The 25,924-nt window shown below is 46.4% G+C and overlaps 1 protein-coding gene across 8 annotated transcripts in view; it reads right to left on the bottom strand.

The window, feature by feature from the left end:
* Positions 1 to 1,473: 1,473 nt before the first annotated feature.
* The window catches only part of TXNRD2 (thioredoxin reductase 2), a 64,090-nt gene continuing 39,639 nt past the window's right edge, over positions 1,474 to 25,924 (bottom strand). For 3 of the 8 annotated variants that reach the window (XM_084820518.1, XM_084820521.1, XM_084820522.1), the window contains 7 exons: positions 18,278 to 18,414; positions 14,321 to 14,416; positions 13,370 to 13,462; positions 11,891 to 11,962; positions 10,231 to 10,328; positions 5,905 to 6,126; positions 1,475 to 2,211 (listed from right to left, as the gene is read on the bottom strand). In XM_084820518.1, coding sequence (XP_084676644.1) covers positions 5,997 to 6,126; positions 10,231 to 10,328; positions 11,891 to 11,962; positions 13,370 to 13,462; positions 14,321 to 14,416; positions 18,278 to 18,414 — 626 coding nt within the window. In that variant the 3' untranslated portion in view covers positions 1,475 to 2,211; positions 5,905 to 5,996. Of the gene's footprint in view, positions 2,224 to 5,504; positions 5,644 to 5,904; positions 6,127 to 10,230; positions 10,329 to 11,890; positions 11,963 to 13,369; positions 13,463 to 14,320; positions 14,417 to 18,277; positions 18,415 to 25,924 lie in introns of all 8 variants that reach the window. The other 5 variants (XM_084820519.1, XM_084820524.1, XM_084820517.1 and 2 more) reach the window with 3 other exon arrangements.

Here is a 25,924-nt window from a genome sequence, read left to right as displayed (position 1 = left end):
AACTGAGCCAATGTCTCCATTGCCCAATTCAATAAAGCAGGGATGGGGAACATGTGGCCCTCCAGATGTTGGACTGTAACTCCCCCTCACCCCTCACCATTGGTTTTTGCTAGCTATGGCTGATGGGAGTTCCAGTCCAACAGCATCCTGAGGGCCACACGTTCCCCACGCCTGCTCTAAAGGGTAACTTTAGTGCGGCAAATTCTAGCTCATATTATCTGTTTAGGTTGGTTACTCCCTAAAATGTTGGGTAAGCCAAGGAGAAATAACCGACGTTGCAGGGGATATCATGTCCCTGCTGGAGGAATCCTTAGAGACAGATAAACCCAAGGACCTACCCATGTCAGGAGAGCTGGGGGAGTCTGGGCCCTCAAAGGAGATCACCACTAGTCCATTCCTGCAGGAGGAAGGGAGTTCCACCTCTAAGTAGGGATATACGGATTGTGTGAAATCCATTCTGTGTTTCGCAAATTGTCAGTTGCCTTTCGTTCTGCAGTCCACCCATCGACGGAATCAGATTTTTTTTTAGTTGTCGAATTTGCACAAATGTGCATTTGTGCAAATTTGCATGTGCGAAAATCCGCCACTTCCCCCACAATATGCAAAATCCCCCCAAATGTGCATTCGCACACTTTAGCCTATGGAGAAATGCACATTTTTGGCCTTAAAAAAAAGGTGCATTTTTTGATGACAAAATTTGTGCAAAATCTGGAAAGTTAGGAAAATGGTCCCCAAGTCATCAGAATCTGCCTGACAGAGGGAAAGCTGGTCCGCTGTGGAATCTGCCGGTTGGATTCATCAAAATCTGAACTCATTTGGTTCTGTTGCGGATTTTTCTGACATCCCTACCTCTGAGGCAAAGGCTGGGCAAAGACCTAGCTCCCAAGACCTTTGCTGCCTCAAGAGGAAGGCCAATAGGGCTCCTCTGAGAAGGATCACTCAATTACGAAAGAGGGATCCTTGGGAGCAATGTCCTCCGCTCCTGGTTAGGACTTTTGCCAGAGGGCCTATAATGCACTGGAGTTGAGCCCTGGGTGGGGCTCAGAAAGCTCTGGCTATACAGGCCTTCAGTGTTATCCTAGCCAATTCTGGAACAACATTATCCATCAGCTCCTGTGCTTTGCCTTGTGATTGGCCTTCTGTGCTACTGACCCTTGGACTCCTGTTTGTCCCTGCTTCTGGACTGTGTATGGCAACTGACTGCTTAACTGTGCTTTGACCTTTGCTTGTATCTGGACCTCTCCTGACTCTGCCTGATCCCATACTGGGCTGGAACTTTTGTGTGTGACCATTTGCCTGCGTTGTTGCCTTATCTTTTGGACTGCCCCATAATTTGACCTAATGCTGAGTCTGGTTCAGCCAAAGCAGGACAGGGGGTGGGGTAAACGTCTGTTGACTCCACTGCATCAGAAAAGTGCACTTTATTACCGACATCTCCCCGCCGCCACAACCTAAAAAAAAGCCACCACGAATTAACTGGAGCCACCATAGGTGGAAAAAGCTGCTCTTTATTTTTCCACAAGGCTTTCCACAATAAACACATAAAACAGGATCATGTGCAGTGAAGACGGAGCCAGCAGATCTTCAGACTTGTCTACCCCAACATTTGGTTTAATACACAAGCCGTCATTAGCTGGCACCCAGTGGGGCAGCCGGCCCAGCTGCATTTTTTTTTGTTTCAGCTTTGCACGCACAAGAAATAATCCACACCATCAATCAGACCGTTCTAGTCAATGTTGGCCTGGCCGATATGGTTACAAAAAGGCCATCCCTGGAGAGCATGAGGCAGAATCCATCAGAAGAGGGAGAAAATCCCTTCCGTTTCCATCTATCCAACAGTTCCAGCCCATCAACGTAAATCTAGATTTACGTGTATGGATAGGGCTGAAGGAGGAGCAGGGGAAGAGTCTCATCAGCAATGACGACTTCAGTTGCGCAGGAATTCCAGATGCAGGATCAGCTTGCAAAGAGCATTGGTGGAGTCTGTCTTGCAATGCTGAAATGACAGAAATGAACTCTTGCGACAGAGAGGGATCAGTTAAAAGGAGCGGCTTTAAGAAAGTGATGCTGTGGATTAGCTTCACACCCTTCATGTCATTGTGTACAGTTTCCCACTGTGTCGGCCGCCACCGGAACCATCCGTTTGCTTGCCGGCCTCATGAGAGGAGAGGAAAATGGATTTATCTTCACAGAGCATTGGCCCATTCGGAGCTGGAACACAAACTACCGGAGGCATTAAACAGCAAGAGCAAAGGAGAGCAGAAACTTTACTAAACAATACAAGGGGTCACTTCCTTACAGACTGCTAAATGGCAAGGCAAAAGGAACTGGGACTGCCAGATCCATGTTCTGTCAAGGAGAGGCTCCATTCAACTCTTCAACCAACCCCCCCTCCCCAACACACACACAGAAGAGGCAAAGGAGGGGCCATAGCTCAGGGGTAGAGACCCTGCTTTACATGTAGAACGTCCCAGGTTTGATTCTTGGCATCTCCTGATAGGCATAGGAAAGAATCCTGCCTGAAATCCTGGAGAGCCGCTGCCAATCAGTGTTGACACTGGTCCGATTCAAGGGCTGGCTCCAAGGGTAGGCATAGTTGGGCACCTGCCAAGGGCCCACACTCCAGCAGGGGCCTTCTGATAAGAGCTCCCTGGAGTTGCTCCACCTCTGCACCACTGCAACCTGCTTGTCCATCTGCCTCTTGCTCTAGCCCAGGCAACGGTGGTGGTGAGCAGGAGATGCCATTACCTACACGTACATCGGCTCTCTGCCTGTCAAGCAAGCAGGTGGTGGCAATGACGAGAAAGATGAGGCAGAGCAATAGCTGCTGGCGACAATGGTGGTGAGAAGGCAGACTCACGGAGCAAGAGGGGCCCATGGAGGGTGTCTCACCCAAGGGCCCTCCAAAGCTGGAGCCAGCGCAGTCTGACTCAGTATTCAGCAGTTTCCTAGGTTCCTGCAGACTGCAGGCATATAGATTATGATCTATATGCCTGACCTGTAACAATAGTCTTTTTTTTTTAAGAGCAAAAAAGAGTCCAGCACTACCCAGGGCTTGGGTCGACACATGCAGCAGAATAATGTGGAAATCTGGCACTAGAGTTCTGAGGCTGTGGAAGAGGGGGAACCATTTCAGGCCACATCCATTGAAATGAATGGGCCGAACATTGGATACAACCCATTGGACACAACCCTTAGTACAGGGGTAATATGCTGTTGCCGATCTTATCCTGACCTTATAGGATTATCCAATAAGAACATATGCGGAGGCCTGCTGGATCAGACCAAGGGTCCATCTAGTCCAGCATGCTGTTCACATGGTGGCCAACCAGCTGTTGAGCAGGAACCCTCAAGCAGGGCATGAACGCAACAGCAACCCCCCCCGCCCATGTTCCCCAGCAACTGGTGTACATAGGCATCCTGCCTCTGACACCAGAGGTAGCGTATAGCCATCAGGACTAGTAGCCGTTGATAGCCTTCTCCTCCAGGAATTAGTCTAACCCCCCTTTAAAGCCATCCAAATTGGTGACCATCACTACGTCTTGTGGAAGTGAATTCCATAGTCTAGCTATGCCCTGTGTGAAGGAGTCCTTTCTTTTATCTGTCCTGAATCTCCTACCAGTCAGCTTCATGGGATGACCCCAGGTTCTATTATTATGTTACTTCTACTTGGAGTAGATCCACTGAAATGAATGGGACTAACACTGGATACAACTGGGTGACCAGCCAGATGGGCGATTAATAAATTTAATAAATAAAAAATAAATAAAAAACCCATTGGACACAACCCTTAGAACAGTTATAATATGCTGCCGATCTTACACTGGTTTTATTGATCTTATAGGATTTTGCACTTTGGGGTGACCAGGGGCCGGTCTTTTGATGTGTGACAAGACCCTTCCATCTCATAGGAAATAAACACATTCAGGCTTGGCTGGCTGGGCCATGCTGAGAGTTGTAAGACTTTTTTCTGTCTCAACATGCATAGGATCGCAGCCTAAGTCAGCAGTCATTCTGATCAAGGCACTGACAATAATTGCCTTGTCAAAGGGCACAGCGGAGATTTGGGCGGGGGGGGGGGAGACGGTACTTCGACTTTAGGATGCTGCCCACTTAATTGTTTTTGCTCAACAAAGAGAAAGAAATGAGGCATCCGTCTAGCCTCATGTTAGACAGCATCTCCACCTCCTGGCCAAGATGGAAATCAGAAGCCGTTCACAACTAGGGAAAACAATCGCAATGACTAGGAAAATGCAGAGGCAATCCCTGTTTGCTCAAAGGTTCCTACAAGCAGGACCTGCAACAACATGTCGCAGTGTGGAGTGCTCCTGTTCAGGGTTCCAGCCAGCCATACCCTTTCCCCAGATACTCCATTCCATTCCCTCTTCCATTGGGAGGTTTTTCCATTGGGCAGGATTAATCTGCCCCCTTCTTTGTAGGCCTTTTAGGAAATCTCTGAGAGCCCCCTGGTCTTTGTTGGCTTTCCCCTGTGTTGTATTTTTAGGCTGATGGTTGAAGTTATAATGTTTATTTTGTGAACTGGATTTTGGTTGTTTTACTGCCGGTGTTCATTGTTTTCCTTGACTGCTATATTTTTTATTGCCAAATTTCTTCTTTCTTAATGGACAGCATGTTGAGAGGCTCCCACTCTTACAGGTGGGCTACAAGGAATTTTTTTAAAAAATAAATGAATGTGTCTAATCCCTGATTAAAGCCATCTACGTTGCTGGCCACCACGACATATTGTGGTAGCCAGTTCTGTGGTTGAACTATGCTCATGGCACTGCCTTCCCCAAACTGGTGCTGTCCAGATGTGTCGGACTGCGACTCATTCCCAGCCAGCATGGCCAGCTGGGAAAGCATGCTGGGACTGGTTCTGTGTGTGCCCTGTGCTGTGCCGGCTCCAGGTTCTTGAAGGTCCTTGGGCAAGACACCCTCAATGGGCCCCGTCCCTCAGTGCCTCTGTCTTCTCACTGCCATTGTTGCTGTCTGCTCTTGCACCTCCTCCTCTTTCTCATTACTGTGGCCACCTGCCTGGCTGACAAGCAGACATCTAGTGAGAAAGTTGGCAGCGGTGTCTGCTGCTCCTCCTCACCATCACAGCTGTCTGGGCCTGAGCAAGAGGCAGGTGAACAAGCAGGTTGTACAAGTGAAGAGGAGGAGCAACTCCAGCGGCCTCTTGCCAGTTGGGCCCTGCTGGGAAGTGGGCCTTTGGTACATGCCTGCAAGGCTCCACTTATGACCTGGACCCCCTGAGCAATCCTTAAGGATCTCTTGCCTCCTTAAGAGTCCCACCTTCCTTCTTTTACTTTCCCCTTCCCAATAGCATGGGGTTTAGGCTGTAGGCGTGGGGTGATTGACACTCTAGACACAGGGTTTAACCACAACAGTTTACTGGTAAATTAAAGCAAGGAAATCACAACTAAAGGTATTTACACAATAGAGCTGAGTGATACAAAAGTCATTAAGAGAAAATAAAAGCTGCAAAACGCAACTTCCTTTACCCTAGTTGCGCTTAGACTTCTCCAGGCTGCTTCTTCCTGCTCCCTCTTCAGGCTCTGGTCTCCCCGACTCTGCTCTTCCTGGCTCTCTCGCTCTCTTTATATACTCTCCTCCCTCAAAACTGAAAGTACCGTTTCAACCCTGAAGAAACGAAACTTGACTGGGGAAATGAAACTGAAACTTAACCAGGGAAATGAAACTACTCCTCTCAGGGATACCCCCTCTCAACAAAAAAACCCCAGGCATTTAAGCCTGACTGTTTTTTCCTTTGCTTCTGTAGGTCTTGAACCTTCATAGTGCCTAACCATGCCTATCCTTGACACTGGCTCCAGCTCCATGGAGCTGAATAGTCTTAAAGTTGGAATGTAGTGAGAGCTAGAAAGGAAGATTAATATCACAGACCTGCAGCTTCTGGTGTTTCAGCGGCTCCCTCCCTCTCTTTCTTTGGATTTCTTCTGCCAAGTGCTCTTCCAGTTGCTATCCAGGGATGGCAGCTAACCTCAGCAGCCAGTGACGGTGGGGTCGGCACCTGACCGCTTCGTGATATGCAACTTGGTGACTTCCTCAGCGCAAGTGGGGTGAATCCCAACTGTCGCCATCATTTGCGAATAGGTAGCTCCACATCTACAGAAGAAGGGGGTCACAAAACCATGGAGAATAACTGTGGTGATTGTTCGAAGTTCAAATGCAATTGCAGTGCCAGCCTGCCCAGTGTGGGCTGTCCAAGCACTACTGAGGCTTCTCTGCTGCAGCATTTCTGAATTAGCCCTTCAATTAGTCACTTCCTGTTCACCGCTGGCAGGGCCCTTTAAAAATTAGTAGAGAATGGGAAATGACTATTTAAAGGGATTATTCAGTAATGCCATGGGTGGAGTGAACTGAATCTCTCACCTTTCAACTTCATGGGATAACCCCAGGTTTTAGAATTATGAAAGAGGGAGAGGTTTTTCTCTCTATCCACTTTCTGCACTCCATGTACAGTTTTATATACCTCTATCATGTCTCCTCTTACCTCTTTTCTAAGCTAAACAACCCCACATGTCGTAACTTTTCTTCATAGGGGAGTTACTCCAGCTCCTTGATCATTTTGGTTGCCCTTTTCTGCACCTTTTCCAGATCTACAATATCCTTTCTGAGGTGTGGTGAACAGAACTATACACAGTATTCCAAGTGTGGTCGCATCACAGATTTATATAAAGGCATTATGAAATTGGGTATTAAGTTCTTGGCCTATTGTCTGTATTTCAGGTTCATGAAGCATAAGGTAGAATAACATCCTAACACCACTGTTTGGCCTTAATTCTTTTAACCATCAGCTACAATGTTTTAAATACCCCCGGGCAAGGGAGAATGCTGATCAAGTTCCATGTATTTCTTTTGCGCTAGATATTTGGGATAAAACACATGCTCCCCAAAAGATCTTTTTTTTTTTTGGCCAGAGCTGGCCTTACCAGCCCTGGACATGGATGTTCTGCCAATGTGCCTGCCAGTAAGATCTATTAGGTTGTGGGCCACAAGAGATAAGGCCTTTTCTGTGGTGGCCACATCCTTATGGAATACCCTACAGCAGGCATGTTGAACCTCTTTCAGCCCACTGAAATGCACTGCTAGCAATTAATGGACTGTAAAACATATGTAAGAAACACACACACACACACACACACACACATCTGTGTTTTCTGAAGCGCTCTCCCACATGTGCCATCTTAACCCAGTCTGTTTTCCATTTGGTTTGATTTCCCAAAGAAAAGCATAACGGTTCTACACAGCCGAGTAATGACATCTGCAATGCTCTTAGATCACCACACTGTTATTTTTTAGAAGTGAGGGCATTGAGGCTATGGAATCTGCTTTTCCCACCGGCACAGAATGGGAAGGGGTTTTGAGCCATTCTCCTGCCAAATCTGAGCCATTTTAAGATAATTGGGGGAGAAAGACTACAATCCCCATCTAATCATCGGATATGCAGAAGTCAACTTCATTCCTTATGCCTTACCCCATTTGACCAGTAGAGGGGAGGAATGACAAGGAAAAGGAACATTCAACCCAAATATAGGACGCCGCGTCACCCCTTGAGATGATGGAAACAGCCAAATTAAATCAAACCAGCCCAGCGTTTTGTGGGGAAACATTTATCCGTAAGGGATAATGGTTGTTTAATGGTTGCTTGCAAGGGAGAGGTGATCGGAGCACCTAACAGTGATTCTGTATCAGCTGTGCTGGTTGCCGGTATGTTTCCAGGCCCAATGTAAAGTGCTCACCTGTCAGTAGGGATGGACGAAAGTCCCTTACCTGATCCCGCAGCTTGCTTCGCGGTGGGGAGGAGGCACTCCATCCCTCCCCCCGAAATTCTGGGCGGGGGGGAGGTGTCCCATCCCTCCCCGCCGAAATTCTGGCCGGGGGGGAGGCGCCCCATCCCTCCGGCCACGAAACCTCTTCTCCTGCCAGGACACAAATGGCGGCGGCCGTAGCCGCCGCCGTTTGCGTCCCTGAAGTCAGCTGTGATAGGCTACATAAATGTTTACGTAAATGTTTACATAGCCCATCACGGCTGACTTTGGAAAAGAAAAAAAAAAAGTGCGTATGCAAATGGTGGCGCCCATGGGCGCCGCCATTTGCGTTCCTTATTTGGGCACGTGTAGTCTACGTAGTCTACGTAAATGTCTACGTAGACTACACGTGCCCAAATAAGGAACGCAAATGGCGGCACCCATGGGCGCTGCCATTTGCGTACGCGCTTTTTTCCCCCCAAAGTCAGTCGTGATAGGCTACGTAAACATTTACGTAGTCTATCACGGTGTATTTTTAAAATCTAGCCATGATAGGCTACGTAAAGATTTACGTAGCCTATCACGTTTGTTGTTTGTTTGTTTTTTTACTTGGAAATGGCGGCGGCGGCAGCCGGTTGGGAGACCGGCCGCCGCCGCCGAACCACCGCTGGGAGCCGCCGCCGCCAGGGACATTCGCACAAGGTAAGTCCCATCCCGGGGGGGTGGCAGACCGTTTCTCCACCAATTTCGGGGGGCCGAATGCATTGGCATTCGGCCTCCTGGAGATTCGTGGAGAAATTCTCCAACATCCCTACCTGTCAGCCCCTAAATAGCTTGGGAACAGGTTATTGGAAGGGATGCTTGCACTTCAATGAACCTGCCTGGGCCCCAAGATCAGACACGGGCAGGGACAGCCCAATACGCTTTGTTGCCTGAGGCAGAGCAGCAAATGGTACCTCTCCCACCTACCCAAGTAAGGTGCATAGTATCCAAAGTCAGCCAAGTTATTTTGGTACATGAGGCAGAAACTCCCATAAGCACTTCTCCCCACTCCTGGCGGTAGAACTACAATAACATCAAAGTAAATAACTAACAATTTGCTGCCTGTTCACGATACCCCAAATCTGCTGCTTGAGGTGACTGCCTCACTCTGCCAGCCCTTGGACATGGGTTCTGCTACTGTGCCTGCCAGTAAGATCTATTAGGTTGTGGGGCACAAGAGATAAGGCCTTTTTTGTGGTGGCCCGACTCCCGCAGCAGGAATGTTGAACCTCTTTCAGCCCCCTGAAATGAAAAAGTGCTGGGGCGGGGCGGATGGACATCAGGAGTGGCTTTGTGGGTGAAAGGACTGTGAGCTCAGTTCTGTTACTGAAAACAAATTCCTGGGCTGGGCATGTGCTGAGAGGTACCCTGTTCATTATTTCTGGCCCTTAAACCACTATTTTTCATTCGGGTCCTGTTGGTAGATCTTGGGGATCTGGCAAAAGAAAAATGAAAAGTAGATCCTGTAAACCTGAAATCTGGCCACCCTTGAGCTAAACCAGTGACCACTGTGGAGTCTGGTGCCAGCGATGTCCATACATTCACTAGTTATTTATTTAATATATCATAGAGTTTATCAGCCACTCCACATTGACAGATATCCGGGTGGTGTACAATAAATTAAAAACACAAAATCCAAAAAGTTAGGGTAACAGCAAATAGAATAATAATGATTATGTTGTGTCTGGAATGTACTCATTCGTCATTGACTCATTGTGTAAAGAAGAACTTTTCTTTTGTTGGTCTTGAACATGACCCCTAGATGTTCTGAAGCAGAAGTGTTTCTATCAGATGTCTCACACTTTCCTTGTCCGCTTAAAGAGGGAATTGTGGCTAGTCTGATGTGTTCAACAGATCCTGCTGTTGCAGAGGGCAGGGATGGGGAGGAATCATAGGAGCAGATTTGAACAGAAAAAGGAAACTAAGCTGTCTTCTGAAGCTTTCAGGATTCCGTCTGTATCAAAGAGAGGCCTCCTCATGAAACATAATCAAAACAAGCTTTTACTCACTCATTCTCTCTTTTAAAGAAAGGCTTCTGAATGTGCTATTTATGGTCCTCAGAACAGAAACTTGGAGAACCTTCCCTATATCATACTTTGAAGTGTTAGTGGCTGGATGTTGAATTGGGGGGGGGGGGGATGTTGACCAAACAGTTTGCCAAGGAGCCTATTTCATAAACATAATACAAAAATCCGGTCTGTCCGTCACTAAGCTGAATATTTATTAATAAAGAGTAGCCATATTTTTAATGAAAATATAGGAAGTGGGACATAAAAGAAAGCAAAAACACAAGCTGTTTTTTTATCACTGCCAAAAAATTAAACCACGATCTTTTGTAATCTTAAAGTAACTTAAAAGAGCAGGCTTTAGTTCAACCAGAGAAAAAAGAAAAGGAAAAAACATTCTTTATACTTACTTGATTCCAAGGGCAAATCCTTGAATAACTTCGCCAGCATTTGGGCCAATAAAATGAAGGCCCAGGATTCGCTGTTCTCCCTCACGCAAACACACCATCTGAAAGTAATCCACGAGCGAAAGAGGAACGTTAAAAGAGAGTGGGGGGAAATCGCTTGAATTAGGGTGATGTGAAACACATTCTGCAACAGGCCCTGTTTACATAGCACCCTGGAGCCCAGGGATGCATATGTGCTATCATTCCATGCGTGCACCACATAGGCACATTCTGGGTGCATCCTGAAAAATGGAGCTTTAATATGTTTTATGCATATATGTATGGATTTCTGCCATGCCCCCATTTTAGAAACAAAACCAAAGGGGTTTTTGAAAGGGCTCTTAATCAGTTGATAGCTTGGAAGTTGCTACCTCTGAAGTGGTCAAGTTCTCGACCAAGAATGAAAATGTCGAGCCATATGGTGAACAAACATCCATGAATCAGAAACAGATTCCATCATCTCTGGTAAAGAAAATGGTACCAACAGACTGCCCTTGTTTTCAATGCATCATTGTGAGTAGAGTTCAGGAACTGATGGCTCCAGGTCCAAAGCCAGATCATAGGACAGATGCAGCTGCTTTGCACCAGGTCAGACGGCTTGTCCCACCAGCCCAGGATTATCTACACCGATGGGCAGCGGCTCTCCAGGGTCTCAGGCAGAGACTATGGGTTTTCTTATCACCTGCTACCCAAGATCTTTTGAACTGGAGATGCCAGGAATTGAACCTTCTGCTATGGCCCTTCCCTAGTTCCCGTGTGTCTGTGCATGGAGCTTCCAGCTGCAAAAGCAGACACAAAGGAGGCCTGTAGATGAGAACCATATGTAACAATTAGGGATGTTGGTTTTTGACGGGTTTTCCTAGGCTCGGCTCCCCAGACTTCGTTTTGGCACCCGACTCGATTTGCAGCAAGTCAGGCCTGTTTGTGGATTTTCAGGGTATTTTGCACATTTTGGGGGGTAAGTTCTGCAATCTGTGCACATTACGGCCAAATCTGCACAAATGATGGCCGAATTTATGCAAATTGCAGAAACGTCCCCCCAAAAGTGCAAAGAAGTTCCCGGAGTTCAGCAAACAGCCCGCAGCTCGGCTCGCAGATGCAAAGCGAGTCGTACATCCGCAGAACTCTGCTGAGCCAAAAGAGAGCTGGGTTTCCCAGCGACGGACAACCATAGTAACAACAGGACATGATAGCATTGGGAGACTGGGAGTCGAGACTTGGTCCACCCACCTGCACTATTTTCTGAAATTGGCTCTCCAGCAAAACCAAGTCTTAGTCTGAAAGATTTAGAGCAGGGGTGGGCAACCTGGAAGAAACCCTGGGCCTAATTTCAAATGCCGTTGAAAGCAATCAGTTTAGACCTCTGGCAAGAGTGATCTGTCCCTCCAACCATGGAAAGAGGGAGAGAGAGAGAAAAGGGGTGGCAGAAAGAGAGAAAAGGGGTGGTCTCATCCACCTTGATTCTGTTCCCACCCATTGCAGGCTTAGCCCCTGCCCGTGACCAGCCCTTGAGAGATTACCCCTGAGGAAATGTGGCCTTTGACAAAAAAAAGAAGCTTCCCCACCCCTGATATTGAGCATTAATCCCATGAATGGAAGTCAAACATTAGCAATGCTCACTTACTTTTATGTAACACTGAGGTGCGTTTCTTTCGGCCACAGTAAATTCCAACGGCTTATAAAATGCATGGTACACCTGAAAGAAAGGGAACATCAGACAATTACTATCAAATTAAGTGCCTGCCTTTTGAATGCATAACTGTTTAGAGTTGGTGTTCTGTTAAGACAAATCAGCACTTTATCAGATAAATACACATTGCCGGAAAAAGTGCCCAGGTGACACAGAGGCCCATGTCCAATTTTGCAGGGATGGGGGAGCCCAAACCACTAATTGTCAGCTGGTCTTTCCCAAGAGGTGAGGGTGCACAGAGGTTCCCAACCATTTTGGGTCGTTGCGCACATGTGGAATTTCGAAAGAGTGTTGTGGGTGTTTCCACAAAATGGCTGCCATGGAGGAGGGGGCTTGCCCATTCATAAAATGGCTGCCATGGTGGGCATGGCCGGTCACAAAGCACTCATTTTCCCAGAAGGCAAACTGGTGAGGGTAAAAGAAAAGTAACTTGCCCAAGAAGTAGTGCTAATAAAGATGGCGCTGGAGAGCAGTACTTTACTTTATTTTTAAAAATCTTAAGAATTAAAATACAAACCGGGGGGGGGGGGGGCAGAAAGCCTGGCAGGCACCAAGAGAGGTGTCTGGGGGCAGAATGGGGCCTATGGAAACCACATTGGAGATCCCAGGGTGAGTCAGTCTAGGGCTCATGCGGTGCAACAGGAGAAGGGCTCCACCCCCTGAGCCACCGTTTTGCACCTGACTCCACTTGGTGGACCTACCCGAAAACAAAATGGATCCTGCAAGCCTGCCCTGAATTAATTTCCCACCTAAGCGTCTATAAAGCAACAGGAATTACCTCAAGGACTGAGAATGCTCAAACCAGCCAACCTTCGCACTGCGGCAGAGCAAGCTACCTCCTCCTCTTCCTCACTGGGTGCTCTCCCAAGGGACGCTCACCTGGCCATTTTCTCAGCACTGGGATAAGATTTTCCTCCCAGACTTTTAAACATGTTTGAAGATGTTTGCGGTCTCTTCTTTAGAATATTTGCTGCTTTTGCTGTTTTTATTGTGTTTTTACCATTTTTAATAATGCATCGGTTTTTATTATGTTGTACATTGCCTTCGCCTTGGGAGGGCTCCTGCCCCCCAAAGCAGCCAAGAGATATTTTAAATAATAATAATAAAAGCCGTTTAAAGTCTTTAAAAATATTTTGGTATTCTTGTGTTTTGTTATCTTCGCTGCAATGGTTTTACCTCCTATACCTGATATTGTCTTTTATGCTGTGTTAGCATGTTTATTAGTTTTATAGCATTTTGGGGGGTGAATTTATTTTTTATAGCGTTGTTGTAAAACACCTAGAGAAATTCATTTTATGAGGCGTTTAATACATGTAATAATAAATAAATTTGTATGCCGCTTTCCCACAAAACGTGCCCATTTTGATCAGCTCTGCTGGTCACTGACTACCCCAAATCAGGGCTGTAGCATACCTCTATATTATCCGATCCAAATCGGCCCGCCGCTTCTTCTTCCAAGAGACCTACGCAGCCATATTCCAGGGGAGTGAAAACGGTTGTGGGCACCTGTACAACAAGGCAATAATGTTATTCTGGAGTGAAAAAAGATCAAAATGCCCCCCTTGTCTTCGAACCCCTACAACTGGGCTAAACTAGGCCGGGAAACAGGAGGAGATCTGCAAACAGGATACTATCAGATGCTGCTGGGGCTAGAACCGGGAACCTTCAGTTCTGTGCAAAAGTTCCGGAACTGCGCATCTTGGAACTTCTTCCTGGCCAGTGAAGCCTTCTCTGGCTCTGGATTGGCCCTGCCCATTCAAGCTGGCCATTTAGCCAGAAAAGATGTCCCATTTGGACTGGGGTCGTGAGAGAGCAACTAAGTCTTTCTGCCTCTGGGGTGTTTGCTTCTACTCCAACTCCTAGCACATCCCTCACAGCCTCTTTCAGCTTGGCCTTGACAGATAGTATGCCAACCCCCCCACCCCTGGTTCAAAGCAGCTGCATGAGCCCTCGACCTGGCACCCGGGGAGGAGAGTTTAACTTTCCCACATAGTGCTTTTCCAGTCTGAATCCCGCTGCAAGGTGCTATTTGACCCACAGGGGAGAACATCTCTTATGTTTTAGCACAGGGTTTTTTGCAGCACAGCCCACCTGGGGGCCACATTTGGCCCATCTGGGATCCCCAACCAGCCCCATAGGGCCACACACCCTTTCCCTGCTCTGATCCCCTTTTCCTCAACCGCTTGATGGTTTCCTAGCTTTTCTGCAGCCCCCCCACCCCCCTTAGGAGAAATGCCTCTCCTAAAGCTCAGTTACTGGCAGGAAGACCTTTAAGTAAAAACAATAATGTAAAAAACATTTTTTTTTTGCAATGATTCCTTTAATTTCAAAGGCTACGGAAGAAAAAGTTTCAAAACGACTCACATTGTCGTAATCCATTAGTTCCGCAGACTGGCTGAATATCCGCCGAGCCAGCAATTTTCCCGCAGCAATTGCTGTAGGTGTTAGTTCAGGGCGCCCCTGAGAAAAAGACAAGAAAAGTAGGGGTGAGCTGAAATGGCTTAAAAAAAAGAGGACACCATGGGGGGGGATGTCCCAACGTGCCCCCCCCCCCCGGCTAACCGTTGTTTTTTTTTGCAGCTGCCACCCGTGCAGAATCCTGACGGCAGCAGCAATTGCACTCCCTAGTGGTGCTCCCTGCCATCCCCCCCTTTTTCCTTCTACCCACAGAACCCAGCTGAGTGAAGGCAGGAAACTTTGCCCTCACTCCAAGTTGCCTTTAGACATCATCACACATCTCCAGCTCTGCAAGCTGAAGTACACTGATGAAGGAGGGGTTGAGAAGAAGCAGGAAATCAGAGGGAAAAGCTAGACTATGCTAGTGAAAACCAACAAGAGATCTTTTCAAATGTTAAAAAAGGCAGTGACTGGGTTCACACAACACACTAACCCACACTCAGTGGTTGAGTGTGGGTTGTTGTTGAACCGAGGTTTGTTAATTGAACTGTGGGTTGACTGAACCCAGGACATTTTCCACAGGGTGGCTTGTTAACCACCCTGAACAACCCAACAACAAACTGTGGGTTCTCAAGGTTCTCAATCCTACAGGGCACAAACCCGATGCCTTAAAGCAGGAATGTTGAACCACTTTCAACCTGAAGGCTGCATCCAATTTCGGATATGCTCTCAGGTTGGGAACTCACCAAACAATCAGTGGTTGGAGGAAAGGAGATTGGGACCCCAGATATGGTCTGGGTGGCTGAGGTTCAAGCCCTCCAACCTGGTGGCCCCATCCCTTTTGCCTTCAGCCCCACCCACCAATGGAATGCGGCTTCCGAGAGCTTCTCCAGAATGGAATTCGGCTCTTGGGCTGACAGAGGTTCAACACCCTTGCCCTAAAGGGGGACAGCGAAAGATGGGAGTATATGAATATAAGTGTAAAAACAAAAATAAAAGTTGGAAGCAAGTCCCATATTGCAGTTTGGGATTAATCCCCTGTTTAAGCAAACAACTGTTATCTCTCTTCTGAACTAACATTCAAGATCTTCTGTTAACGTTCTTTGCCAGCCAAAAGTTGCTGTTCCCTCACCCCAACACATGTTTGCCTGAAATGTGGTTTCTGGGGCAGGAAATACAGATGTTATTTTGGCATTCCAGAACTGAACAGGAGATCGGAGAAAGAGATAAAATTGCAAAAGCTTCTGGCAAGCATTCCATTAAAAACACACACACACAACACCAGCTAATTACTAAAACATCCCTGCAGATATATGCTGGGTTTTTTCTGTAAAACAATGGCTATAAGACTTCCCCAAGTAAACAACTGACGCAAACTCTCACTTTGCGCTCATGCGTGGGACTATCCTGTTTGATTATCGGCAATCTGAATTGCTCGAGACTCTCATCATCCAATACATTTCAATGATGCATCTTGCACGAGAACTGTTAAAAATTATACGTTGCGGCTAGTAAGGCACCGGGATTATTCATGTAGTCATGCATTCATTCATTCATTTATTTCATTTCTATACTGCCCAATAGCCGAAGCTCTCTGGGTGGTTCACCATCATAACAGATGGTGCATTATGCTTTTCTTAGAGGGTGTAAGAAGAAGCGGTTTTTGAAAGCTACACCAAAGCAGAGGTTGCAGCACCTAATGCGGAATTCAGCCCCCTAAGCAACATTTCGAGAAGCATCGTTCTCATTTTAAAGCAATGAATTCTGGAGGAGCCTCACCTCTTGTACAAGCCCTGCCAGGTGTAGATATCATCTAGGGAGGCCCTATACAGGTTCCAGTTTAGAATGATGCAACACAGGCATCTATTAGGACAGGGGTGTCTAACCTCTTTCAGCCTGAGGGCTGGATTCCATTTTGGAGAAGCTCTTGGGGGCTGCATTCCAGTGGTGGGTGGGGCCAAAGGCAAAAGGGGTGGGGCCAAAAAAATCAAACAATACCAGCATATTGTAGCTTTAAGAGAGGCGTTTCAACCTTTTAGAACTGGGGGCAAAACTGCACAAAAACCAGGAAGTCATCAAACAATGGTCAGTTGGAGGAAAGTGGGTGAGGACATCTGGAGACCTCAGAAGAGATGGTTTTGGCCCACGGGCCACACGGTCCCCATCCTGTGTGGAGCAGGGCCTGCTTTGTAGTTGCTCCCACAATGTAGAATGCCCTCCCTGAAACGGAATGTGCCCATTCCCACTGTTGGCCCTTTTGTCTAGCCTTTGAGGTTAGACAAAAGGTTAGTCAATGTTAGTCTTTCATTCGGTTTTGTTTGTTTTGTTTTAACTGTTCTATTTATCATCATCAGTATTAAATTCAGAAAGGCTTTTGCAGCCCTTCGTTTTCAAACCATGCTGACTGCTTATTTGGATGGGAAGTACAAAGGGATCCCTTTGGCCCAGAGGACCTGTATTTGTGGCTCTGGGGAAGTACAGGATATAGTACATTATTTTCTTCATTGCCCCTTGTATGAGGAACATAGGACCCACTTTTGGGGCGGGGGGATCTCCTGAAAAGTATCACTGGCAGGTCTCCTGTGGAAATCATTTGTAATCTACTGGCAGACTATAACAAATTTATTACAATGAGGGTCGTATCTTTTGCAGTAGCAGCTCAAAAAATTTGCTGTAACTTCTTAATGACATCTGCTGTGAATTGCCAAGGAGATCATTTATTATAACATAAAGCTGCATGAGCTTGTCCAGTTTGTTCGTTTGGTATATTTCTGTTATATGACACTGTTTTTTATTCTCAGCGCCAGTTTTTAATGAACTTGTTTTAATGTTTGTACGGTTATTCTGTTTTATTGGGGCCTGATCTTAGCATTTTTACTTTCTTATTTTCTATTTTTTTGTATAGCCCCCTGGATTCTATTTTTAGGTATTCATTATTCGATATTTTCGCTTTGGGTTTATGTTATATATAGCTGTAATGTAACTTGTATTTGTAAAGGCTTTTGTGCTATGGATAAATAATAAACAATACAACACAGAATTAAACTAACATTTGCATAGCACTTTCAAGTGTTTCACAAACATTATCTAGTTATAATCCTTTCAACAACCGCATCAGGTAAGTCAATATTGTCATGACCTCCATTTTGCAGATGGAGGGGCTGAGGTTGGGGGAGAGAGAGAGAATGAGAGAGACTTTTCTAAGGCCACCTAGTGAGTTCACAGCAAAGGCGAGATTCGAACGGGGGACTTCCGGATTCATAGCTCAGTCTCTCAGCCACAACATGACATCAAGACATTCTGTGTGTAGTGTGTGTAAATTAATTTTGAAAAGTGGTATATAAATACTTTAAAAACAACATGGGCGAGGGGAACAAAGAGAAACCTAAGAAGCTGACTTATATTGAGTCAAACCATTGATCCATTGAAAGTGGGTCAACAAGCCACTTGGGTCATTGAAAAAGTTGCATCTTAGGGTCCAAAGGAACGAAAAGGGGCAGAGGAAGTTCTGTCCCATTACTGGTCACTAGTGTGGTTTTGTATTCAAACACCCAGCATGCGCAGTCTTAGGAGTTGGGCTTCTTTGAATTTGGCTTCTGTGGGCAGCAAAACCTGTTTATTTTAGAGACAGAACTGATATTGGAATATTGGATAGATAAGAAGGCATCACTGCCAGAAACTGCCACATTACATGTTGCCTGATAAGGATCAGTAATAATCTCTAATGCAGAGGTGTTGCGTACGGAGGAAATTACTGCTCTGGGTGATTGGCATAAATACTGTAGTTCTCCAAAATGGTAAGAAAAAAAAGCAGAGAACACTGACATATATATACTATGGCGTGACGATAAATGGGCACTGGTTATTAACCAGCAACAAAGGAAGGTTTCCTGTTATTGTCAAAAAGTTTATGTAGACGTCTACCTCTGTTATGTCTCCAATCGCATAAATGTGAGGAACAGAAGTAGCTTCTCCTGCATCAACAATGATCTTTCCCGTCTCAGAGTTTATTTTCACTCCAGCAGACTCCAAATTAAGGGTTTTGGTGTCAGGGGCTCGGCCTTAAGGAAAGAGAAAGAGAGCTGTAAGATTTTTGCAGTTTACTTCTAAAGCACCCAACCCTCCATCACAGTTTCTAAATTCTAGGTCAGCTTTCCCGAACCTGGAGCTCTGCAGGAGTGTTGGACTACAACTCCCATCATGACTACTGGGTTCTGGGAGTTGTAGTCCAAGACATCTGGAGGGCACCAGGTTGGGGAAGGCTGACCTAAGTGCAATGCAATTGGCCGAGAAAGAGAATACGTGATATGTGCCCTAAGTGGCACATGCAAATAGGGTCTCATGAATCGTTCCATGGCTGTCCATGGCTGTCCAGACTGTCACTCAACAAGAGGTCCTGGAACATGTTGGAGAAGGAGGTGGAACCCAGTGGAGTAGCATTAAATGTTGAAGTGCAGACGCTCATCATGACAGTTGCTATAGACAAGCCCCCATGGAGAGTCTGAGAATTCAGGGTGCTGGGTTCCTCCATGTCAATATCCATGCCCTGATAACCTCTCGTCTGGATTACTGCAATGCATTATACATGGGGCTGCCTTTGAAAACAGTCCGGAAACTTCAGCTAGTCCAAAATAGGGCAGCAAGATTGTTAGCAGGGACTGGCCAATTAAATCACATTATGCCAGTACTTTTCCAGCTGCATGGCTGCCAGCCCATTTCGGGGCCAATTCAAAGTGCTGGGATTAACATTCAAAGCCCTTACCTACTTTGGGGCCAGGTTATCTGAAGAATCACCTCCTCCCATATGTGCCTGCCCAGACCCTAAGATCATCCTCAGCGGATGAACATAGGGTCATCTTCGTGAGCCCCTGCCAAAGGAAGTGAGGTGGGTGGCTACCAGGAAGAGGGACTTTTCCACTGTGACCCCCGGCTGTGGAATGAGTTCCCTAGAGAGTCCGCCTGGCACCTACATTGTACTCCTTCCGGCGCCAGGTGAAGACCTTTTTATTCTCCCAGTATTTTAGCATTTTAGCTTCCTCGTCTTTTAGTTCTGGGGTTTTAAATCTGTATTTTAAATCTCTGCATTGCTGCTAGGTTTTATTCTGGTTGTCCTGCTATATTGTGGTTTCCAGCTTTCATATTTTATACTGTTTTACGCTGCGCTTTGTGGTTTAAATTTCTGTGAACTGCCCAGAGAGCTTCGGCTATTCGGTGGTATAGGAATGAAATAAATAAATAAATAAAATAAACAACACAGCTGCAGCAGTTTTCATGTCCACTCAGAGCAGTTCTTTCATCTCCACTAGGCACAGGTCTTGATTGCCCATTTGAGACCAAGTCACCGCAAAATGCTTTGCACTACAACGGGGAACAGTATATCGTTGTTGGGAAAATTCACTTCCCCCGGGTACTGTGCGGATGGCAGCTAAGTGCAGGGAGAGCAGGGGATTCCAAGACAGGGGGGACAGATAATGTCAGTGTTCCTGCGTATGAAAAAGTACCGGAGCTGCAGCCCTGTGAGCTCACTACACCACCGAGTGAACCAGTGAAGTTGTGACAACAACCCTCCCTCTCCCGTAACAAAAGCTCCCTCTTCTGATGAAGTACAGAAATGACAGTAAATTCTGGAATTGTCGTCAACTCACTACTGCTGACTATCATTACCACCTGTCTAACGGTATGACTCATAACTAAATTCTATTCTGTATGGGTAAAGTCCCCACTCAGCCATGGAAGCCAGTGTGGTGTAGTGGCGAGAGTGCTGGACCAGGAGTTGGGAGACCCGGGTTCTAGTCCCCACTCGGCCATGGAAGCTCGCCGGGTGACTTCGGGCCAGTCACAGACTCTCAGCCCAACCCACCTCACAGGGTTGTTGTGAGGATGAAACGGAGGAGGGTCATGTAAGCCACCTTGGGTTCCTTAAGGAGAAAAAAGGCAGGATATAAATGCAATAAATCATCACCATCTTACTTTTGTATGAGTATATTTGCTATAGTTAATAAGGGACATTTTGAATTATAATTATTTGCAAGGTAGATACGTATGATTCATGTTCACTATTATTTTTTTGTTTGAATTATTCATTCTTTTATGGTAGATATCACACCATTTTCATTCCCCAAGTTGGTCAATCTCCCATTATCTATTCTGACTCTGTGTTTTCAATATTGTCATGTCTATATTCTTGCCACACTGTGTGGGTTGAGGGGGGGGGGTGTTTATTGTATTGTCACCACATTTTGCTGTATTTTTCTGATAATGTTCCTCGGCTTTTTGAGACTTTGTATTTCTACCTGTTATAGCTGGTTGTTTGTTGTGCATATATCTATACTTTTCATCTGTTTCAATCATATTCTCATCTTTGTTATATTGAGAGTCCATTGATTTGTTTGGTGCTCTTCCCTGAGGGCTCTCCTCCTTCTTGCCTTCGGATTCCAACTATGTCGTTCTGTTAGTGCAAGTGACGTTCCGCTATGTCATTCCGTTAGTGCAAATGACATTGCACTAGCAGAAACTAAGTTCTGAACTATGCGCAAAAGAAGAATCCAACTAAAGTTATGTTTGCACAAATGTGGTTGTGCCAGTGGTTGTGCATTATGCTTGTGCGACCCGTTGTGCAACAGTTATGTATAACTCCTTTGCAACCCATTGCATTACGCCTTGCACAACCAGTTGCACAACTGTAATGGGCAACCACTTACTCCACGGAAAGATTCAGCACAGCTCCGCTAGCGCCATCTGAGTTTGTAGAATGACATCGTTGGATACCGCCCTGTATCCGTGCAAAACTTATAGACGCCCTCCATGCCCCTGCCAAGTTTTGGATCATAGGCCCCACTGAGAGAGGCCCTGAAGCATTTCCACACTATCAATAACAAGTTAATCTTGCAAAGCGACAAACAGAAACAAGCTATTCCAGGCAACCCTTGGTGATTGCCAGGAAAACCAAGGGTGTCACGCAGAGGGAAATTCGAAGTAGAAATCTAAATGAGGAAGACATCCCTCTGACTTTGAGAAGTTTGTATCCATTTTTTGAGGGCGTTTATAGGAAAGGACATAAGAAGCTCATTCTCTCTGTGGATGGCGGGGCGGAGGGAGAGGGGGCCACCGCTATGTGTTTGATGTGAATATTTCGAGCGGCAGCAAAGCAAAAATGGGAAATGCGTTTGCATTCTAAAAACAAGAATAAAACCACTTCAGGCCTTTGATGTCAATGTAGGAAATTATTAAACAAAAGGAAAACCTGGATCCTCAATGGGGGATCTAATTATAAATAAACATATGATTCACAGTATTATCCATCTGCCATAAAAGCCAGGTCCCCCCCGCCCCCACAATGTCAGATCTGAATACCTCTGTGAGGACGTCTGTGGATTAATTTCAGCCAGCGAAACTGACACTTCCTTTGGGAGCACTGACTGAAGCTGTCGGCACTGAGTTATCTGTCTGTCCTCCCTCCTGCCATCCCCGTGGGACGCAGATCTGCTGTTCCTTTCTCTGCCCTCTGTTCCCCGGCCTCGATGCTATCAGGCACCAAAAATAATAAACCTCCCAGACCTTATCTTGGCTCGGATGTGAAACAACTTCCTACTGTTGTATTTCTTTGTGCTCTGAGAAAGAAGTCTGGAAGTTTGGGCAAATGGGCAGCTAATGGGGGCTTTTCTAGTTTCCCCTTTTTCCGGCCCAGGCAGAGCCAAGAGAAAAAGTTAGCACGCAATGTGGCAGATGCTTTTCTTTCTTTCTTTTCTTTCTGAGAGAGAAAATGCCATGCAGTACTCTCCACCTCCCATCAACCTGCCCACAGATTCGTTTTTAACGCTGCGATGAAAATAACAGCTGAGATTATCAAAACCTGCAGGATAACACTTAACCTTTCGGTTCCAATCTCTCTCAACATCTGTATTAAGAATGATAAACCCAGCTAAACACACTTAGCGCATCCAAGGTGAAACCTCATCCATTCTCCTGCGTGTGCCCCAAGCGGAATTCTGAAAGCAGCAACCGAGTATGAAACTTAATGTTGCATTTTTATTGGCTGTTAGCCATATCAGCTTCGATTTCGAAAGTAAGAATCCATTCCGTATTCCCTCCATTAAGATCAAATGGACTCCATCTCCAGGTTTGTGAAAAGCTCTAGGATGTCTAGAGAAGCTTAGTTAACTCCAATTCCAGGGTTCAAAAGCCCCAACATGTTCTTAGCTTTCATACTGGCTTTCTCCAGATGGCTACACCCTTAGAGTGGGAAAGGTGTGTTAAATTGGATGCACACAGTGGTTAAGGGCACTTAGGAACATAGGAAGCTGCCTTATACCAGGTCCATCTAACCCAGTGTTGCCTACTCTGCCTGGTAGTGGCACCCTAGACTGTAGAGGGCTGGATTGGGCCCACAGACTGAAAACTTCTCTCCGCAGAGCTGTAGAGTCTCAGTCAGAGAGAGGTTGTTTCTCATCACTTGCGACACGATCCCTTGACTCTCATTTCTATAGCACATCCATGACAGTGTTGCATACATCCATTGCTGGGAAAGCCCAGCCTCCCAAACCTCTGGAGTTCTTAAAACATCTCTTCAACTCAATATAACAAGATGTACAAGCGTCCCACACAATCAGACTGTAACACCACCACCACCCTAGAGAGAACAGTCTTCGGCGATCCCTAAACTCACAAAGACACATTAGTCGCGTCGGCCTGGTTCCAAAGGTTAAGGACTTGACGGCTGGCCAAAGCCCTGGAGACAATTTCTCAAGCCTCTTCCGTCTCCGTGGAGGGCGCTGGCAGGGTTATACCCGATGGGGATTGAGGCGATGCTTCAACATATGGGATTTATCAAAACAAAGCTCCAAAGCAAAGCAAAAACAAAAAAACCAACACTCCATTTTGTTGGGTAAACTGATGAAGTTGCTGGGTTGGAAGAGGAAACCATTTCCAGCACGTTTAACCCTTTTCTTAGTATCAAATGCCAAGGGGGTCTCAGTTCTGCCACTCGTGTTGGGAAAGAGTTGTGGCTATTGCGCAGTACAGAAATGTAGTAAATAAAAACATAAATGAAATGGCCGAGCAGCCCAGGGGAAGTGACGCAAAGCAAAGTGCTCCATGCTCTAAGGTGTATTATCGGATAACTTTTTGGTCTTCCATAGAGATTAAGGCTTAAGTTCTTATTTATATAGCCAAGGGCATTTTTTATTTCAAAGATGCACCAATCTGGTGTCCTCCAGATGTGTTGGCCTACAGGCACCATCATCCCCTGCCAATATGGCCATTGGCCATGCTGGCTGGGGATGATGAGACTTATGGTCCAACTAGGGGAGCAACAGATTTTCATTTTTGCTTGCAAAGCATGTGAGCATGCCCCGTTCGAAGCTCCAAACACAAGCACGTGTCCACTGTAAATAGTCACAAATGGTTGAACATGTGCTTGCGTTTGTCTCATTCCTGATTCCCAGTTCCATATGTGCAAATTCCTTAATTTGTGCAAATTTCCTTAGTAGACTGAATCAGCCCCGTTTTAATCTATGGAGGAAACCTGCGCAAATTTGGGGAGGTTTGCTCAAATCTCCCATTCGATCGCTGCTCAGTTTCTGTGAGTTTCCCATTCGTGCAAACCGAACAGTGATCGCAAACGCCAGCAGGGATCAGACACGAAACAAGCGGCAAGACGATGTCTGGAGAATCCTTGCAATCTTGAACATGGCTCCTTCGCCCATCCCTAGGGCCAACATATCTGGAGGCCACCAGGTTGGGGGAAGGCGGAAGTAGAGAGTTCAAAATATTTGCTCTTCTACACACAGCGTAAACAGAACAGCTCCTCAAAAGTGTCTCTGGTTGCCGCTCTAGAAAAATGGTTGCCTTATTTCCAGGATATCGCTCTCCACCCCAAACTACTTGACAATGCAGCTCGTCGTGCAGGAAGAATTAAATAAAAATACAAAGGTAAAACGTGCTTGACATACAGGTCTTTATTATTACAACCCACCGGAGCTGCTTTATACCAAGTCAGACCAATGGGGCCATCTAAGCTCAGTGCTGTCTACACCAGGGGTGGGCCACTAGTGGCCCTCTAGATGTTTTGGCCTACAGCTCCCATCAGCCCTAACCAGCATAGCCAACAGAGAGGGATCTGGGGAGTTGTAGGCCAAAACATCTGGAGGACCACAAGTTGCCCACCCGATTGATTTTCAGACAGGAGCCTTTTCCAGCTCTACCTAGCATGGCAGGGATTAAATCTGGGCCATTCTCCATGCAAAGGAGGTGCTCAGCTATGGCCCTTCCCCATACATATTTATTCCAGTTACAAAACATTCTGGGAGCATTACGAGTGCCTGTAAACAATCTGCAGCCATTTCAATAAAGCAGACAAAAGATATGCTTCATCTGTTCAGACAATCCTCCAAACTAGGGGTGCAGATGGGATCCTAATCAGGGCCTCTGGGCTTTGCCCTATGACCATGACCCTTCCCCTGGCCCCACCCCGTCCCCCTTGCTGCTGCATGTTTGGTGGTTTCCTGGCTTCTGTGTGCCATTTCCCATTGAAATGCCTCTCCTAAGGCTTCGCTCCTGGCAGTAAGAGCTTGAAGCTAAAACTGGCATTTTTGCTCTGCCCCCACCCCGCTTTTTGCCCCACCCCATCTTGTTTTCAGCCCACAACTGGAATGTGGCCCTTGAAGGCTTCTCCAAAATTGAATTCAGCCTCAGGCTGAAAGAGGTTCAACATCTCTGCTCCAAACCATGGAAATGGGCCTCAGCTCACACATTTCTTTCAGTCCTGCCTTCTGCCCTGGAGCATCTCCCCTATGAGGGAAGGTTACAACAGCTGGGATTGTTTAGCTTGGAAAAAAGGAGGGTAAGGGGAGACATGATAGAGCTGTACAAAATTAGGCATGGTGTGGAGAATGTGGATAGGGAGACATTTTTCTCCGTCTCTCAAAATACTAGGACCCAGTGGAGTCCTCCCATGAAGCTGATTGGTGGGAGATTCAGGACAGAGAAAAGGAAGGACCTCTTCATGCAGCGCAGAGTTAAACTATGGAATTAGCTACCACAGATGTAGCTATGGCCACCAATCTGGATGACTTTAAAAGGCGGGTAGACAAATTCCTGGAGGAAAAAGCTATGAATGGCTACCCGTCATGATGGCAATATATTACCAGCAATATATCAGAGGCAGTATGCCTCTGTACACCAGTTGCTGAGGAATATAGGCAGGAGGGTGCTGTTGCACTCATGTCCTGCTTATGCATTTCCCGCAGGCAGCTGGTTGGTCACGGTGGGAACAGAATGCTGAACTAAATAAGCCTTTGGACTGATCCAGTACATCAGAAGAGCCCTGCTGGATCAGGACAAGGGTCCATCTAGTCCAGCATTCTGTTCACACGGTGGCCAACCAGCTGCCCACGGGAAACCCGCAAGCAGGACATGAGTGCAACAGCACCCTCCTGCCCATGTTCCCCAGCAACAGGTGTACATAGGCATGCTGCCTCCAATACTGGAGGTAGCACATAGCCATCAGGACTAGTAGCTTTCTTAGATACTCAGCTGTCACAGTAGAGAGAAGAATCTATCTCACACATTCTG

Source organism: Heloderma suspectum, chromosome 13 (genome assembly GCF_057233095.1).
Source record: "Heloderma suspectum isolate Gila_16-S chromosome 13, 16-S_ref, whole genome shotgun sequence".
Taxonomy (NCBI): Eukaryota; Metazoa; Chordata; class Lepidosauria; order Squamata; family Helodermatidae; genus Heloderma; species Heloderma suspectum.
Note: the sequence above shows the minus strand (reverse complement) of the source record. Positions and strands in the feature narration are given on the sequence as shown.